The sequence below is a fragment of the Lissotriton helveticus genome, chromosome 11, assembly GCF_964261635.1.
Source record: "Lissotriton helveticus chromosome 11, aLisHel1.1, whole genome shotgun sequence".
Classification (NCBI taxonomy): domain Eukaryota; kingdom Metazoa; phylum Chordata; class Amphibia; order Caudata; family Salamandridae; genus Lissotriton; species Lissotriton helveticus.
The window spans coordinates 842,411,768-842,430,448 of record NC_136072.1 but is presented as its reverse complement, the minus strand read 5'-3'; the positions used below and the strand labels follow the sequence as shown (position 1 = coordinate 842,430,448).

The window sequence follows — 18,681 nt, the reverse complement described above, 5'->3', positions numbered from 1 at the left end:
GTTTGCACGCAGGTAAACCAGACAGATCAAAATGTAGGGGGCCATTCAGGATCCAGCTCCTGTAGTAGAAACATTCTAAAGTTCTGAAGCATACTCTCACAGTAATGTTGGAGCGTTGCCAGCTCCAGAGGGCCTGCAAAAGGAGCATCCATTGCGGAGAAGCAGGAACAGGATAAGAATGCCGTGAATGAGGAACAACAGCAATTGACTGCATTTCACTAGAAGTTCTAGCCACCTCCAAGTCGAAGGTCTCACGAGCAGATGTAAGATCTACCTCCTGTTGAAATAATAATGCTTTGAGTATGCTTAGGTTGTTGAAATCTGCCTTCAAAGTTGGAATGGAGGGAAGTACAGGGGTTCTGGGAGGAGGTGCCGAAAGACGTTGATACATACTTCGAAACGGAGGTTCCCCGATTCCCTGCATACACCCTTTTAGGCCTGCCCAACGAGCTCACCTTTCCACTCAAGTCCATGCGAGGGAAGCAGATGGGTCTGGCCCTAGCCGCAGCTGTTCACCATATTGTTACAATGCTAAATGTACTTTGTAATGTAAGTAGATCCAATAGTCGTAGATGTTCTTAAATAGATGTTTATTAGTCAAAGTTGGTAAATAGGAAGGCCCCACCGGGAGTAGCATCCAGCTGCTCAGCCCCACTCATTCAAACTGATCACACATTCAACCATGCATACACGAACATTCTAATGACATCACACACACACAGGCTGAGCAGCAGGGAAAGAGATGATCAGAATATAACACATATCTTATCCCTTTGGGGCTCTACGACTCGCCCCTCACACACTGGGTGGCTGCATAAACTATGGTGCATCATTGGTATGGAGCGCATACAAGCCTCCATAACAAACTCAACAGCAGCATTCCACACGGTCTGGAACTGCTCCTCTCTCTGCTGGCACAGGAGTTCAACAAGGTGACTTGCCCCAAGTACTTGCGAGTGCTCCGACGCACAGACGTTCCGCCCTCTGCGGATGCATCCCAAAAGGAGTAAACCACTGTTCCTCTATGGAGCAGGGCACACTGGTTCCGGGGTGGGTGAGGGGTAGGTGTGCGGGGTAGGTTGGGGGGGATGTTTCGGACAGATAGGTTCCAGGAGAAGACCTTTTATTGTTGTTTGTACCATCATTGATCCGCATGGCCTTGGGATTGTCATTGTACCTCTTAATCGGGCCGGCTAGCTGGGGGGCCAATTACACAAGCAGAGTTTGTATGCTTCTGTTCATGATTGCACCAAATGTGTTTTGTTTGGGTCATTGGGTACTTTTCCTTGATTACCTCTGTCTGCTTAAAATCAATAAGATAAAGTTATTCAAAGTTGGAATTTTAAGGCCACAATGAGCTCTCTATAATCCCATTTGGAGTGGGAAACAAGACATTGTTGCAACAAGTGACTTGCTGGGAAACTGCCAAAATATACGGGACTCCAGCCCATATTCAGCAACAGTCTTGATCATTAAGCATGAGATAACTGGCAATAGAGTGTACCGTAACAAAAGGGAGATTTGCGGGAACCAAAATCCCTTTAAAAAAACAAGCCAGATTAGGCACTGAAGTGTTAGAGGCGTCATGAATTTTAACAGGTTTTCAAACAAGTGAACGTCTGATAGTAGAATTGCATTCTTCTCCAATAATAAAAACTTCCTTATTAGAATGTTCACAACAATATTTTAAGGGAATTGACCATAACTCAGGAATGAAGCTGCTTTCAAGGGGTTCAGATCTACCAACAGGGAAATTTTTCATGCATGCTGTAAATTGAAATGTCGAGATGGGAATTGAAATAACACCATGTATTAGCCACACTGCCGAAGTCGTTGTAGCAATGGTGAACGGAAGTTGATCTCAATTTTCTACATGCAACATTGTGTAAGTCGCTTCTTTCATGGCCATCAGTTGCTGCTCATGTGTTAAATGAAAAGGCAGAAATAAATTGTTGCAATTCAAGTAATGCCATGGAGCTTGCCCATTTTTTAATGTTTGAAGCGTCCAGCTAAACAGCATAATAGATCGAAGCTGATTTTGACCATGATACAATGTTGACATATCACTTTGCACAATATCACTACAGACAATACCATTTTAAGTTGTAAATAACAACTTATTAATACTATTATCAACAACTGATAACATTTTATCTAAATTATATTGGTCAATTTGTCTTAAAAGTGCAGCAGCTTCCATCATACATACATCTTTTAGAACATGAGGACCTAAAAGAAAATCCAACAAATTTATGTCTTCAGACAGGAGAGAAAGATGGTGTTTCACTGCAGACAGTGTGGAATTTACTAACCATTGTTGACCTAGCTTGAATAGGTGGTAACATAACCAGAACGTGTTGACTGAGAGTATTGGGGATCAGGTCAGCTGCATTTTAACCCAGGCGTCGAATTGAGAAAATGGGCAAAGGCAACCATTCTTGTTCATCGGCCACAATAACCACCAGCCAGGATTTAAAAATGAAGAATTAAATGTGCCATTCTTCACCATGCTATTTAATTGGTCTTCAGTGTAGTTTGTCTGACTCTGCAAGTTACCAAAGCGGGCAACAGAGAAAATGGTTGGGGCAGTTATTTCTCTAACTTTTGCCAATCCCAGACAGGTAGTCTGTTGGATCATTTCATTCAAGAAAATCATTTGGTTGGGAAGTAAACCCGGCTCAAAATAAGGTTTCCTTACCCTGAAACTGCCAGTATTTCATAGCCCAGAACAAATTCAAATTGACGTTGTCTTTTCACTAATCAAAACCTTTGAGGGCCAACCGGTTGACAAACAAAGCTGTATAGATTTGATTAGTCTGAGTAAGCACATATTTTTAGGTGGCCATGGAACGAATTTGAAGTAATATAACGCGAGGCCTAAAGTGTCATATCCTGTAAAATATGTGTCCTTTTGCTAAATGGAGCTCCCTTGAGGTGGAGTTGGACAATGTCTCCACTGTGTATAATTAAAACGGTGACGCTGTCCACTTGCTCTGTGCAGAAAATGATGTCCATAATGATGATAATAGAACATATTGGCGTAATTAACAGAATTAAGATATAGATCCTCAGATTCAAAAACAGTATAATACTCTAGTTCAGAAAGCATAGAATTTACAGTGTGAACAGCCGAATCATCTGAGTGAAACCCATAGAAACTTATTTAAAAAAATATATTTTATTAGTATTTTATACTGTTGACATTCACAGCAAAGCATTGGATTCAACTGAAATACACGTTTGGACGAAAAAGTCACTTATCACATGATGAAACCCATAGAAACTTTGAACACATATCGTATTTGCAGGATCTTCAATATGATCAATTTATTCGAAAGGAACCTTATCCCAAACAATTCCCCCAGTCACTGGAACAGCAGAAATGTTAACGAGGGACAAGTCTCTTTTTAATCTATGCGATGAAGAATGAGAATGAGGGCCCAACAGCCCGTAGACCAATTCTGTTGCAGAACGTTCCGTAAGGTAATGGCCATTGATTAACAAGAAAAAAAGTTCCAAATCCAATCCACATGAATAGGAAAACCAAGGAGAGTACAATCCAGACAGTGCGTTTTAACCACTAAATAAACACACAAATCTGTGCTGGGGCATGTACAAAACAGAAGAACTGTTGGAACAAAAATGATCTTGATCCATGTAGTACCTGGAAGTACTCAGCTGGAAAACAGGAAACTGACTCAGCAGTAGGGTTAAAAAAAATCTGATTCAGAAGGATTCGCCAATGTTTGAGCTGTATAAAAGACATCTATTGCAGAAGACGTAATAGTAGAAACAGGTAGTGTATCAGTTAAGTTGTCAACAGAGGACTCCGTCTCACCCCAACACCTCCCCTCGCTGGGGCGTATCAGCGTCAGTGGTGCTCACGGGCTGGAAGGCAAAGTCTCGTTGAAAGGAACAAATATTCCGTGACATACTATGAAGAATCGGCTACATGGTGTATTTTGACATGTTCAATGGAGACCAAGCGATTTTCTCTATAACCCGGGAGTGGCAGCAAAGTCAGCAAAGTCACAGTGTGTGTACCCTGGACACGAAGGACTGGAACAGGAGCACGGTATGTAGGGCCAAATTCCTTTTTGATCTCCACTGTTTCTTGAATTATATCTCCAATTTTCGGAAACTGGAAGTGGATAGTCTGCACACGAAGAGCTAGATGCAGGCAACAGCTTGTGAGACTGAGCATCACAAAACTTTTGTAGGTCCTATAAGACAGCACAATGGTTATCCACGTCAAAAGGATAAAGCAGCTGCCACAATGTTGGGACCGTCAAGGTCTGGAACAAACACCTTGATGCCAAAAAGTACTTTGTACGGGTTCGCCCACCCAGAGATCTTTTAGGGAGGATATTGAATGCATGTTGAACCCCATAGAGATGATTCAACCAACCACACCCTGTACCTAATATCCTTTATGATAAGGACTGCTTTAAGTCACAGTTAATTCTTTCCACAACAGAATTGCCAGTGGGCCTATATGGTGCAGAATAATGCACTTGTACTCCAATGAACTTCATTGAATCACAGTGCACTTAGAAGCAAAAGCCAGACCTTGGTCTTAATGGAAAGCACAGCAGGCCTAAGTGCCGATGAAATCTTGAAAATATTTAACAATGGTGCAGGCTTCACCCACATGCTGTGGTCAAACCCAGAGGAACCTAGAGCCAGAATCTGCGGCAACCAAAACAAATTTGAATGCAGTATTTGAGATCTGTGGACAACGATCCAAGTCAATACAGTGTAAGGGCTGGTTGCAAATAAAGATCAATACACAGTAGAACTTTTGATCTGTTGACATATTTGACAACACAAAACATATTTTCTGGTTTGTTGGTATACACTTTGCCATCAATAGTGGCGCTGTAAGGGTGAATTAGAGGCAGACATTCCCACGTGGACGGAAGCTACACCTTTGTGTGCGGCTACAATTAAATTATGTCTGCGGTGGTCTGTGTTGGGAATCACACGATCACCAACTCCAGGAAGAATTGCAAAAGGAACACTTTGTTCATAGAAAATTATAGGAATATTTAGAAGAAAAACTAGGGGTGGGCGTCAAATTCTGTTCCGCTCGCGGAAACTGCGATATTTTGACATTTCCGCATTTCGTGGAAAGCACGAAAATTTCAAAATGTACGCGATTTGCAGCGTTGTGGAGATTTCTTTCATTTTTGTGCTTTGAAAATGCGTTCTCGCGTGCGCGATCGCCTTACCGGGATCCCCGCGTTCGCTGACGAGTTTTCCGATCAGTTTGCGTGCTCCACAAGATGTTGGTAGCCGGTCGCGCTATCTTGCGATCGCGATCACGTCATTCGCCTCGTCAACAGACACAGCGAGAGTCTGAGATCACGAACAGGAAATAGCATCGCGAGCGGGTGGGACAAGAGAAAACAAGATGGTCACGCCCATTAGCGACTGCATGGGCCAATTGGCAACACATTTCCAACGGGATCACCCAAAAAAACATTACAAACAGGCGAGACAAGCACTTACGCGTCCTTGTGATATTTCTGCGTTCTTGCTGAGATTTTTGAAATTTTTGCAAAGATTTCCGTAACGCGACTACGCAAATTCCGCCCACCCCTAAGAAAAACTCTTCGGTAGAGAGGTACTGTTCTTTAAAGCATTCACGGCAGATCAAGATATCATTTTCGATACAAGCTTTAGAGCATGTTACCGCTGCATTTTAGCTGTGGCTACTGCAGATTTGACAATGATGCGTTTATCTTGAGCAAGTGACCGTTCTTTTAGGGAGGACATCTGTACAGCACTAAGTATTTTTTGCAGTGGAAGCAAAACACATTTCTGATGGGGAATATAAACGCGGTTTATATGCTACATGTACCGTTTCACCTTCATGAAAAGTGACATATGTAAATCCAATTGCACTTGGCAAAACGTAGATCACCAAATTTGTGGTATTGACACGTGTATGTAAGTGGCATGTTTCAAGTAAGTCATATTGTAAATATCTGAGAGTGTCAGTGTGTTTTGGCGACCAAGAGGAAGCAGAAAAATCTGGCCATATTAAGACATGGAGTAGTTTGCGCCCACTTCTCTAGAATGAGGGGCAAGACTTTTTCCTTCAATTGTAAGTTCTTATCCCAAGAAAAAGACACTCCAAAAAGTTATATTCCATATTTTTAAGTTAAACTTGTAGCCAAGTTTTATGCAATCGACTCTCCCTAGATGCTGGTTTAATTCATCATACGTAAGGCAGATATCATCTATGTGGGACAAAGCATCAGGGTCAATTTTATGAAGAATCCACATAATTGATGCCGCAAGAACTCTCTGGCCATTTTTGCAGCCTACAGGAAGTCGAGCATCGTGAATTTGAAAGCCTACGGTGCTACAGGCAGACCAAGCTCAGCTCTTTGGAGCCAAATTGTGATGGAAAAACCCATGGGAAATATCCAAAATGGTTTTATATTTTTTTACGGAGTACGTTATTAATGTGTGACGTACTGTGGGTATTTTGTACCACAAATGGGCGTGTATGACTATTCAAATATCTATCATCTAAGGCAATGCAATATGAATGATCTGGTTTCAGAACAGGAAAAGGAGGATTATTCATTTGAGCTACAGAGGGTTCAATTACTCCCTGGTACTCTAGTTGGGAAAGAATTTCTTTAACAGGTGCTTTAGCATCCCGTTTAACGGGATACTTAGGTTGATCTTGAGGTGCAGACCGTATAGGAATAACATAAGGGGAATCCTTATCCCAACCAGTATGATTACGATAAAGTGCAGGTTCTAATGTGAGGCCCATTCTGATGCATACGTATTCTTCACTTCATCAGGGAAGAGGTGTGAGTAAGAAGGGAGAATGATGCCCTCAACCTGGTTGCATGCAAGAACCAAAGGTGGAGTCAAATCAACCACCACCAAGGGAATGTGATAAGATGCAGTTAAGTTGTCCCAGAATATGCCCTTAATGGTCCTTTAATGTCACCTTCAATTTGAATGTCTAAGTGATAGCTTCTGTCTGGAAGGGATGTGTGGGTATCTGCAGTTTCAACTGTATTAAAGGTTGCAGTTGCTTTCGCTACCAGAAATTGGCAGAGATTCCGGGATACTATGGTGACTTATGCTGCGCTGTCGCGGAGAGTCTCCGCTAAACTCCTGTTCAGGAGGAGGGTTTCTCCCAGTCTGTGGCATATTTAGCTGTTAAGGCAGAACATTTCTTTATCTGAAAAAGGGGTTTATATGGAGGAGGTGTGTCTTCTTTAGCTTCACATCAGACAAGCATTGTGTCTTCCTTTTTGGTTTCATGTACTCTTCTTATCTGCAGTCAGATCGCCCTCCTCTGTAGTACTGTTGATCAGACAATTATTGAAAGGAACAAGGAAAATGTGTTTAAGATGACCGGTACCTGTCTGGAGTCTTAATTTTAGGGCGATCGTGGAAATCAGGTCGTCTTTCAGAGGACTCCAGGGGTGGAGAACCTCCAGGCTATCCACTTTTGTTGTTGTTTAGATTCATCTCATGGTTTTTTAGGAAATTCATAGGCTGGTCTGGCATCCTTGTCAGATCTAGACTTGCCAAGTGGTGGCACGGAAGATCTAGTTCACAAACTGTTATGTCCTAAAGACGTATATAAATTAACAATAATGACAGGCAACTCGCATTCACAGTCAGCTACCGCCACCGCAGCAAGTTGCTGGCATATAGCCAAAGACGCTGCTTCACCCTTAACATTAGAAAGAATAATTTTGGAGACAACGGGAAAATGACCCACAAGTGTCATCCCCAAATTGATTGCAGGACCTGCTGCATGTTCATTCTATATTTGTTTGAGGACATTCGGTAGGACGGCCATCGAGGGAGTGCCACATCAAAGAGCGGGGACTGTGGCAAAAATAGTCCTCCCATTGATAGTGGACAAGCAGAAGCACGAATCAGGGTTCTCCCAAGTAAGTACTGACCATAATATTGGTGGCGCCATGTTGCAGAAATTCTTCTCAGGAACAGAACTAAGCTTGGGACCACAGAACATTTGCATGTAGGGATTGAGTTGCCATACCGCCTCAGTACCTATGAGCCCAAGTCCGACTAGCTATAGTGTGTCACTTGCTCTCCAAACCTTACCAGAGAAACAAGTGAATTGGCACCCCAGAACACAACACTCTTGACCCACTCAGGGATCGCAGTGACAGGACACACCTTTTCACTCTATCACTCGCACTCGTCCACAATAAAATAAATAAAAGACACAAAGGAAGTGTAGAATATTTAATCAAACTATTGTGTCCTAAAATGCAGTGTTTGTGCCACCATTAGAAATCAAATGTATACCAAAAATACTGTTAGCTTGGTTAATGAACCATATACTATAAAAAAAAGCCCTGTCATGGTATGAGATAGATTAGCCTAAACCTCCCCCTTCTACTGAATCTAAATGATTATATATCAAAGATCTCTGGGATTAGTGGTGGACCCCGTACCCGTACTACAGATGGACACTCTACATCTCAACTGCACCAGTGATCTTGTCTGAGAACTCTCGCACCATGTGTTTTCTTAAACTCTTGTGCTCTATTATATGACATGACATGTGAACTCATAAACAAGAGCCGCATTCCTGTGTTGTGTCTAGGTGCTAGTGCCTGACAAGATAGATTGACAAGGGGCATTGTTGTTTCACCTTTTTTAAGGTGTTCAAACTAAATCCCAGGAAAAGGACAGAAGGCAACAACATATTCAGGGTCCGTGAGAAAGTACAGTGTGGCACAAAGCAAGTATGTTTATATAGCAATGTGTGCAAATGAAAATGCGGCTACAAAGTGTACAATTAGGCTAACACAGGAGAAACTACAATGGGCCAAGCAGGAAACACACAAAAGTTTGTGCCATTCTTAAACAAAATGGCGCTTGGCAGTTGGTGAGACGTTGCTCTGAACCGAAGAAAAGTGCTGATTTTGGGGGTGCTGACCTCCGACTGTGGGACTGTGATGGCTAGCTGCAGGCTCTTCATCCACACTGTGTCGCCCACTCTCTGGAGCGACGCGTAGGTCAGGCTTGAGTGGTAAGGCCCACTGAGCGGACCGGAGATCTGAGGCTGGTGGCAATGACATCCGCTGCGTGGAAGGGCACCGTTCGTGCCTTGGAGATCCCGGAGTGCCACCCACCTGGAGGTAAGTTGAGGCAACACAGAGCGAGGAGTGAGCCTGCGGCGTGGCCTGGTGTTCCGGCAGGGGTGGCCAGTGGCAGTTCCAGAGCCCGTGAGGCCTAGAAGGGGAGTGCGGTTGACACTCTCAGCCCCCCCACAACTCTCGCCCACATAAGCCTGCAAGTCAGGCTCAGCGGTGAGCCCAACTTAGCCGTCTGCAATCTAAGTGAATACCCACCATTGAGGAAGGAGTTCCTGGTGAAGGTACTGTTACCACCACGTGGAGATCATCAATAAGAGCCACTAGGGAGGCGATAACTATAGCAATATCTGCGAAAAGCAGGCCTCTGGTTGTGGATCCTTTGGATCCCACAGACAGCCTTGAGTTAGCACTAGTGTATGCTGAGCTACTGCAGACCCAATTTGTGGAACTGGCTGATGTGGAGGGGAGTCCATTGGGATGCATAGTTCTGTCGGCAGCAAAGTACTTCCTCCCATCTTACCACGCATTGTGTGCATCGTTAGGAACTACGCCTCGGGAGTGTGTGCCATTGGTAGAGTGACTGTTGCCCTCCAGGGGGCCCCCCCCCCAGGCTAATCATGGCAAAGCTCCTAAATTACAGAGATTGGGACACAGTGCTGCATCTATCTAGGGAAAAGGGCACTAAACTGAAATCGCCTTTTATCCAGACATTACCACAACAGCGCTCGGAGAAAATACATTTCAAAAGAAACTGCAGTCCTTGGGGAACTCATATGCCATGCTATACCCTGCCCTTTTACAAGTGGATCATGATGGCACACAAATGATATTCACATCATCAAAGGCAGTCATGAATTATATTAGGTCCTTTAGGCGAGCCCTTCGCTCCTCTCTGGGCCCCGATCCTGATGCTGTGGAGACTGTAGCCGAACAGTTCATTTGTAGGTCCCTGCAGATAAGTAAATATGCTGGATAATAATAATTTCTGTGTTCAGGCTGTGTTGAGTATCTGATGAACGCTATTGTGGTGCCCTGCCTTTTATAGTGGCCTGTCGGCACAAAGCCATTATACTATACTTCATGCTATGCAATTTGCAAGTTGTACTAGTTGAAAATGTTGCTTAATCTTACTAACAGTGTTGGATACCCCCGTAATGTCTCTACTAAGGCCGGCTGAACCCAGTCACATTCCTGCCCCCCTCTGTTCTACAAGAGGGTATTTAGCATCTTGCTTCCCCACAAAGGTATACCCCAACAAGTTCTGATATCTTTAGCTGACCCCTCTTCATCCCCTTTTCTTTTTTTTCATCCTCTGAAAGTGCTCCATGTTTGATCACAAATATGTTTGAATTATATTTTGTAACTGGGCTTTGTAGAGTTCTTCAGTGCTGGAGTTCATGGGGGTGGGTATGTTGTTAATTTGTCTAAACTCCATGCACACACTCACTACATGTTTATCTGAACTCTAGCGGGCCCATTAGCGTGTCGGGCGGATCGCCCGACATATGTGCCCACCCGTCATATTACTATGGCGAATGGGGACCACTACAGACGGAAAGACCGTCTGCCGGTTTTCCGCTGATAGGCACTCGGCCTAATTGCCTACCGGCCAGAAAAGCTGTTAATATGGTGGCGTGTCTGCTAGGCACCGCCATCCATATTAGTATGCATGCGGGGACATGCCGCCACGGAAAGGCATGCGGTCTTTAACATTGGGGGCCCGTAGCGGGCCCCAAGGGATTCTGTGCGGTGGGGGGTGCACATGGGGGGTACCCATGGGTGGTACCTGTGGTACCCCCCCTGCATTACAATGTACAACGTGGCAGGCACGGCGCAGTGCCTGTCATGTTGTGCAAGGAAATGCACAACTTGCTTTTGTGGCATTGCGACGGGCGGTGCTTGCAGCACCGCCCGCCGCAATGTTACAAATGCCACAATGTTTCAAATGCGGGATGCGCCCGCCAGTGTGGCGGGTGCATCCTAATTGTAGGTGCGGGACCGCCGCATGCATTACCGGCGGTCCCGTTTCCCGGGGCTATGGCGGGCGGACCCATACTAATAAGCCCCTATGTCTCCATGCCCCGCGGTCCACCTACTTCTTAGCATGTGACTGGTTTGTTGTATAATGGCTCATTAGGGTGGTCGGCTTAACCTGCTTACCTGGAACCTACAAGGTTAAATAGTCTGAGGAAGGTTAGTTTGGTGCAGTGGTCAGCCACTACTATTGGGGCGCAATGGGCACAGACGAGATTGACCTCTTCCTACTCCTCTTAAAACAGGTGAGTCCTTATCCTTGTTAAGAACGATATTTCCTTCAATACAATACACTCAGGGACAGATGACGAAGGCAGATACATTATTTTGCAGGGAAACTGTGGGAGAACTGTCCTTACAATTAATAATCTATATGGCCCCAATGTTTATGACCCTTAGCCATTCACCAAACTATGCGTTCAGCTGTATAATTTAAAATCATCCAGCATACTTTGGGGTGGAGACTTCAACAGCCCACTAAACCTGACTTTAGATATACCCACTTTTGCTGCATGGCAAGATAAGCAATCTACAAAGGTGTTACAAGAGAGTATGGAGGATTAGGGACTTGTCGATATATGTCAGATCTGTCACCCAGAGGATCGAGAGGTCACATTTGTACCATTCTCCTGTGTGGTTTTCCCTTAAGCTCCGGACTCATGCACCACAATCCTTTCAATGGAAGCTTCACGCCTCAGCTCTTTTGGACGCGATGTTCAAGGATGGGGTGCGCATTGCAATCATACAATATTTTGACACTAAGAAGAGGTCAGTTGAGGTGGCAGAAGTGCTACGGGATGCATTTAAAGTACATTTTGCGGATCGTTCATTGGGTTCTGGGCTTGGGTATTACACTCCATTCACTCCTGTTTGAAGTTCCTTGAAAACATGCTGCATGATTTGGAAAAAAACGTATGCGACCCACCCAGACCCCACAACAATTATCAGAACACACCTAACTAAATATAATGAAGCAGCGGAAAAAATAGGTTCAATATCTGTCAAAATGCTCTGTGGCAAGGGCGTACGGTGTGGAGGGGGGGCGCCTCGGTCGCAGCCTAGTGGTTAAGATTAAAGACCTGTGGGCTGATAATCATATAGTGACCATTACTACTCCTGATGGCGAACCCTTTCATGATACCCCCACTATCCTGAGCAAATTGGTTGAATTTTATGCCCAGATATATTATGCCCATCCATCAGTAAATAAGCATGAAACTGCTGCATACTTAAGTGATATTACCATTGCCTGGCTATGATAGAGCGCGGGTTCTCCTGCACAGGATATTACCATACTCACATGGGCCCATAAACATGTACACACATTGAACAGGTAAACCTACGCTTTAAACCAGTAGTACTTTTAGGACCGATACCTTTGACTTACCAATCCTAGTCACCGGTACCTAGAGTCCTAAGGGATCAGGGGAGTAGCAAGAAAATAGGTAGTAAATAAACATTTGCATTTATAAAATAGCCACAGACTCAGGAAAGATTTAAACGCTTTATCTAAATATTTTCTTTAAATGTCAAAGTCCATACTACATTAATCAGAGCTTGATCAATTAGAAAGAATAAAATCAAAGCAAGATGATGTGAAAGTATCATGAAACGTTCTTTAAGCATTGAATTATAGGAAGGGTAAGGCGAGGGAAACAGCACAATATTTACCTGGAATGGTGTGAAGACCAACCCTGGCCATGGGCTGGAATAAAGGACAGGACCCCCGATAGTGCAGGTGCCAACAGGATAGAACAGGTGCAGACCAGAATCAGGATAAGTATGGACCAAATTGGATCAGGACAGGACCGCCGCAGGTCAGAACCGGCACCCACAGTTAAAGTGCAACGCCAGCGTCACACCCCTCTCTGCAGCTTACAGTCGGACTCCGATTGGGTTAGCGCATCTTCTCCCTCAGGAACCCCGAATGGGTTATCGAACTCCTTCCCAGAACCCTAATTGGGTTATCGAATCTTCTGATAGAGTGCTCGGCCAGCTCTTGAATCTTTTGACAGAGTGCTCTGCCAGCACCTCTGCTCTTGATCGCCTATTGAGTGAGTTGGGTCAGTGACAGGTCAGCTATTCGGACAAGTCAGACAATCTAACTAGCTAAGCCTACCTTAGATATACCATTTTCCAGGGCAGTGTACCACCCCCCAATGTTGCAAATGTGTGTATTCCCTTAACTTGATTGGTCAAAAGACGAGGAGAGGTCATCACACCATACCAGTTATGAGGTCATGCTCTTCAATATTCAGATAGATGTTCCCGCCCAATATTTTATTTTCCCATGCACTTTTATTCCACCCAGCAATGAATGTTCCAATAGTAAATACAATGTATAATTTAACATCTTCTTGGTGGTTCAGGAGGTCGAGTTCCCAGGAATGTCTTCTAGCAAGTAAGGAGTTGGCAGGAATTCAATGCCATGGCTTGTAGACTCAGGTGAATTCGGCGCATGCCCAGTTTCAGGACCCAAGATGGAACATCATTATACTCGATTGGTCAGAACACAAGCTAATAGCAAAGTCAAAGAGAAACAGTTTTAGAAACTTTTATAAATGAATGCACTGTATACCACTTATCTCTACTCTATTCCCATTACTTTATTTTAACTACAGCATTAGGGATTATGCAGAACGAACAACTTAGTAAAAGCAGCAATGCAAGCATTAGCGCATGAGAACTTAGAGCAGCCATCTTTAGTTCTAGTGCGCAGAAGCAAAGTTTTCCCACCACAGCAATAAGTACGTCATGCCACGTGAGTGTGACAGACGCATGCGCAGAAAAGTTCCTGCGTTGCGGCGGCCATTTTAGGTTAATCGAGTTACAGTTAGTAAAAGCACATTGAAAAGCTTCCCCTAGATACTAGAAATGTCGTGTGGTGCATGGTTAGTAAGACAAAACATGTTTATTAGTGTATTACAGTTTATTTTGAGAGGGCTGAGTCCAAGCAAGTCGCTTTACGTGCAGATCCTTGCTCCATCATACCCCCACTATCCTGAGCACATTGGTCAATTTTTATGCCCAGATATATTGTGCCTATCCATCAGTAAATGAGCATGAAACTGCTGCATACTTAAGTGATATTACCAATGCCTGGCTATCGCGGGGATAGAGACAATTCCTGGTTCAGCCCATAACTGAGAAGGAGGTGAGGAATGCTATATGCCTACTTCCAACCGGGAAAGCACCATGGGCGATGGCCTTCCTAGTGAGTTTTACAAGATGTATTCAGATTTGTTGGTGCCTCACCTGATGGACATGTATCAGGAGGCCTACGAGAGACACTCACTGCCACCCACTTTGAGAGAAGCACTGTTATTCACTCTGTTGAAACCAGATGAGGTGCAGGAGAGGTGTGACTCTTACTGCCCTCTATCATTGATAAATACCTACGTCAAAATTCTGGCTAAACTCCTTGCTACTCAATTGCAGCCACTGCTGCTATTGCGGGTCATAATCTATGTACGTTATTTGCAGTTTTGCACCAACAAGACCCCTCCATCCAGGCTGCGGCAGTATTTCTGGATGCCACTAAGGCGTTCCATCCAATGGCTGTATATGTTTGCGGTGTTGGCTAGAATGGAGATGCCCCAGGCCATTCTGTGCTGGATTTGATTGTTGTATACGGATCCCATCTCCTGGGTCTGTGTGACTGGCATAAGATCAGATCCATTATACATTCACAGAGTGATGAGTTAGGGATGCCCAACATCCCCGATTTTGTTCACCCGAGCACTGGAGCCAATAGCCTGTATCATTTGGCAGAGACACTCAGATGGGCCCCTGCGAATTGGTCAACGCCCTCTGGCCATATCATTATATTCGGATGATGTGGTGGTGTATGTGAGAGACCCGTCCACTGATTTGGCCACAACAGTTCGAGAATATGTAAAATATGAATGGTATTCTGGGCTTAGTATTAATTGGTCTAATCTGTTATTTTTCCTCGAACCCAATCAGTGAAATACATGCTCTAGAATATCCACTAGAATGGTGTGTTGATTTCCTAAAATACTTGGGGGTGTGGATACACCATGACCCGGAAATCAAAATCCAACAAATGCAACCATTTCTAAATTGCAGGTTCAGGCGGTCCATTGGACCAGTCTCCCCTTGTCGCTGGCAGATAGGCTAGAAAATATGAAGTTGGTTGTAATGCCCAGATTTTTTTATTTCTTTACTAATATTCCTATCCCTTTGACGCACACGTTCTTTAAGGCACTCCAATCCTGCATGACGACTCTGGCGTGGGCTGGTAAACAGCCTAGGATTCGCTGGCAGTGCAACACACAGGTGGGATTCGGAGTGCCAGATTTATTTATTTTTATATATTTTTATTGAATGATTTTACAACATATAACATATACTCATCAGCGCTTTGTTGGTACAGGGTAGCAGCCCAAAACTGGCTGTTCTGGTTGTGGACCAATTTCGGCTTACGTATGCTTGGGTGCCCCCCTATCCACTGTCTCAATTATCTGTGCGCACAAGCTCACTTTGCAAATTATTGGAACCACCCCCAGCACCACATGCCACACACTGCACTCGAGTATGATGCTGCTCATCCCATCCCTCTCAAAGACATATTGCCATATACTCCTATGACAAATGCATTTAAAGAGGTTAGCTCACTCCACAGCACAACGAAAGCCTGGCAGGCACTTGCCTCACGGGTGGGCAAAACTCCACTATATGTCCTGGCATTTCCATTGTTGCATCATCTGTCCCTATCGGTCACTCAGGAGCCTAGAGCAATCACTGTATTACAAGAAGCAGGATTGCAGGAGATGGGTGACGCCTTTCTTGGAGATCGTGGTCACATCCCCCTACGCGGCTTCATATATTATAGATTGAGAGTGGCCATGAAAACATTAGACCCTTCTTTTCCGCAAGAACGGGTAACACTGGGGTCCCTGCAGCTATTAGTCACATGTCCAGATTGTAAAAAACGTATCACCAAACCATACAATGCCTCTCAATGTGAAAAGGATGGGTCTACTGACTGCGTTTGACAAATGGAACACTTTCTTGGACAGCCCACAGAGGCAGGCTGATTGGGAGTTCTGCTGCGTCCTCTCTGGGTAAACTAACCTCCAATTCCAACCTGGGAATCATATATTTTAAATAGCTTCAACAGGCCAACTATAGTCCCCTCCAGCTGCACAGATTCAGGTAGTGTTTGTACGCGGCCTGTGTTCGCTGCGGGACCACTTCAGCAGATTTCCTACAGCTGGCATGCGGCTGTGGCCCAGTAGCCCAATACTGGTCGCAAGTCATGCAAACTCTAACGGGTATGATAATGAAACAGGTTGATTGCACCCCGAAAGTGTGCCTTTTGGGCCTTATAAAGTTGTTTAAACCTACAAACTGGAAATTTGTATCAGTGTACTACTGGCTAAATGTAGAGTGTTAATGTACTGGGGCTGGAGGCGGGCCTTTAACTTGCGGAATGGCTTCAAGATATGGCGTACTGCAAAGCTCAATTAGAAACCTATGTAGAGGAACATCCACACGCCTCAAGGTCAAAGGACTTCTGGGGTCCATATGTCTCTTACCTATCTAATGCTGAAGTCAATTCGGATTGAATATTGCCATCTGTAGCACTGTGTACATGGGAGGAGGGTACGGGAGACGCGAAATGCCCATATTGTATTATTTTATAGGATTGAAGAATCGAAGTCTGAGTTGTACTGTTTCCCATAAAATTTTCTTATCAAAATTAGAAAGGTATTAATAAAATAAAAAAGTCCTACAAGTACTAATAGCAAATGCAAGACAGCATTCATAGTTTACAGGCGATCAAGTAGACACATCCCTTCAACAAATGTGATTGAAAAATCGAATGCACATGAATATGGATTTAACTTATTAGAAGAAAAATGCATTTGTGTAGATGATATATGAATGCACAGGAACCCTTGTGTGTTATGTTTTCATCATGATCATGGGCATTAAATTGTATGTTTTATAATTTGATTTCTCTTTAAAGAAAGAACACCTGGAGAGCTTGAAGAAGAAGACTGTCCAATTTTACGACCACCTAAAGAAGAATTTCCTCAGTGACTTCCAGAAGAAGAATGCACGCTGGGTGAGAGAGCACAACGTATTCATCAAGTCCTTGGAGAAGGACGCAAAAGCTAAAAACATGACCTCTGGTCGGATACCACCCTCCAAAGGACAACGCCAAGTTCTCCTCTAAAAATAAGTAGAGAAGGTACCTTGACAGCCCAAAACGATTCGTAAACCTTCTCATCAAGGCGTCAGTCAACCTCTTCTTTCCTACTGTCATTTTCATACAGTCCACCATCTTTTCTTTTGTCTCCAGCCAGAATGATGAAAGAAAAACATGGACTAATTGAGAAGTTACACATTAAAGTGGATCATTTCACAGTGACCCTCAGACAGTTTTCCGAGTCTGAACAGTTTGTACAAAATTTACTAAGATATAAAAAATATATTGGTGGCATGTGGAGCGTGCGTGGAACATCTCATCCGAGTATATTTTTAGACGCTAAAAATGTAGTAGATTTTGTAGGCTACTTTTGCCTATCCCTTGTTCATTTCTTCGACTTCATGAATTAGAGGATATGTTCCAGTACTGTGGTGGTCAGTCCCCAAGTTTGTTGCATGAATTCTGATTTCCAAACTGCCTACGATGTGATTGCAATTCTACACAAATAGATGCGCGTACCGTATTGTATTACGCCTCTTTGAAGCAGTCTTGCTATCTTGAATGACCTACCTGCCCGTTGGCTTAGTGTTTCACTTTTTCATTATTTAACATTCTTTGCTGCCTTTCATAACCACCTTCTATCTTCTCTTCAAACTCCTTAAGCCTGCATGAAGAGCGGGCTCTTAATTCCAATGATACCAGTATCTCCTGGTCTGTCCATATCATAATTACAAATCGGTGGACCCAGTGTTTTTCTCTGACATTTCATTTTCTGAAAGCAGATGAAATCACTGCGAGGACATTTAGGTGGGAAATCGGGAATTACTGGGGGTATTTGGGCTGATATGCTGGATTCCTCGTGTACCTTCTCATTCTTAGCGAATGCCCCTGGATGTTATCAGTACTTCTATTGTCAGTAACTCAGAGGAGCATGGCCGTATTGGTCAGCCAGGCAAGCGGGCAAACCCCTGGGAGGCTGGATTCCCAGGAAGCCAGTTTTGACACTGGAGGCCGGTTTCGGCCCCCAAGGGTGGTGGTGTGCGTTACGAAACCCTGCAGCAACTTGAAAGAGTTGCTCTGGTTCTAGCGCGCATTGGGATGTCTGCACATGGGGGCTGGGGCTGTTTTAAGTTCCCAGTCCATCCCTGCAGGGGAATAGGGCAGAGTACTGGCCCCTATGCAAGGCCACTCATAACGAGGTGCAGCCTCACCACGAAGACAGGCATGCTGTGCATAATTCTTTATTGTATTTACATTATTTTTTTATATGATGAACAAAAGCTTTCTTGCATTTCCTCCTTCTGCTTCCATGTCCAGTTTCTGTTATTCTTTGTCTACAGTGGGAGACAGGAG

The 18,681-nt window shown here is 44.1% G+C and overlaps 1 protein-coding gene across 1 annotated transcript in view; it reads left to right on the top strand.

The window, feature by feature from the left end:
• The window catches only part of C11H5orf52 (chromosome 11 C5orf52 homolog), a 72,488-nt gene extending 54,917 nt beyond the window's left edge, over positions 1-17,571 (top strand). The window contains exon 3 of the mRNA XM_078665896.1: positions 17,146-17,571. Within this exon, the coding sequence (XP_078522022.1) occupies positions 17,146-17,355 (210 nt within the window). The 3' untranslated portion in view covers positions 17,356-17,571. The remainder of the gene's footprint in view (positions 1-17,145) is intronic.
• The last annotated feature ends 1,110 nt before the right edge of the window (positions 17,572-18,681 follow it).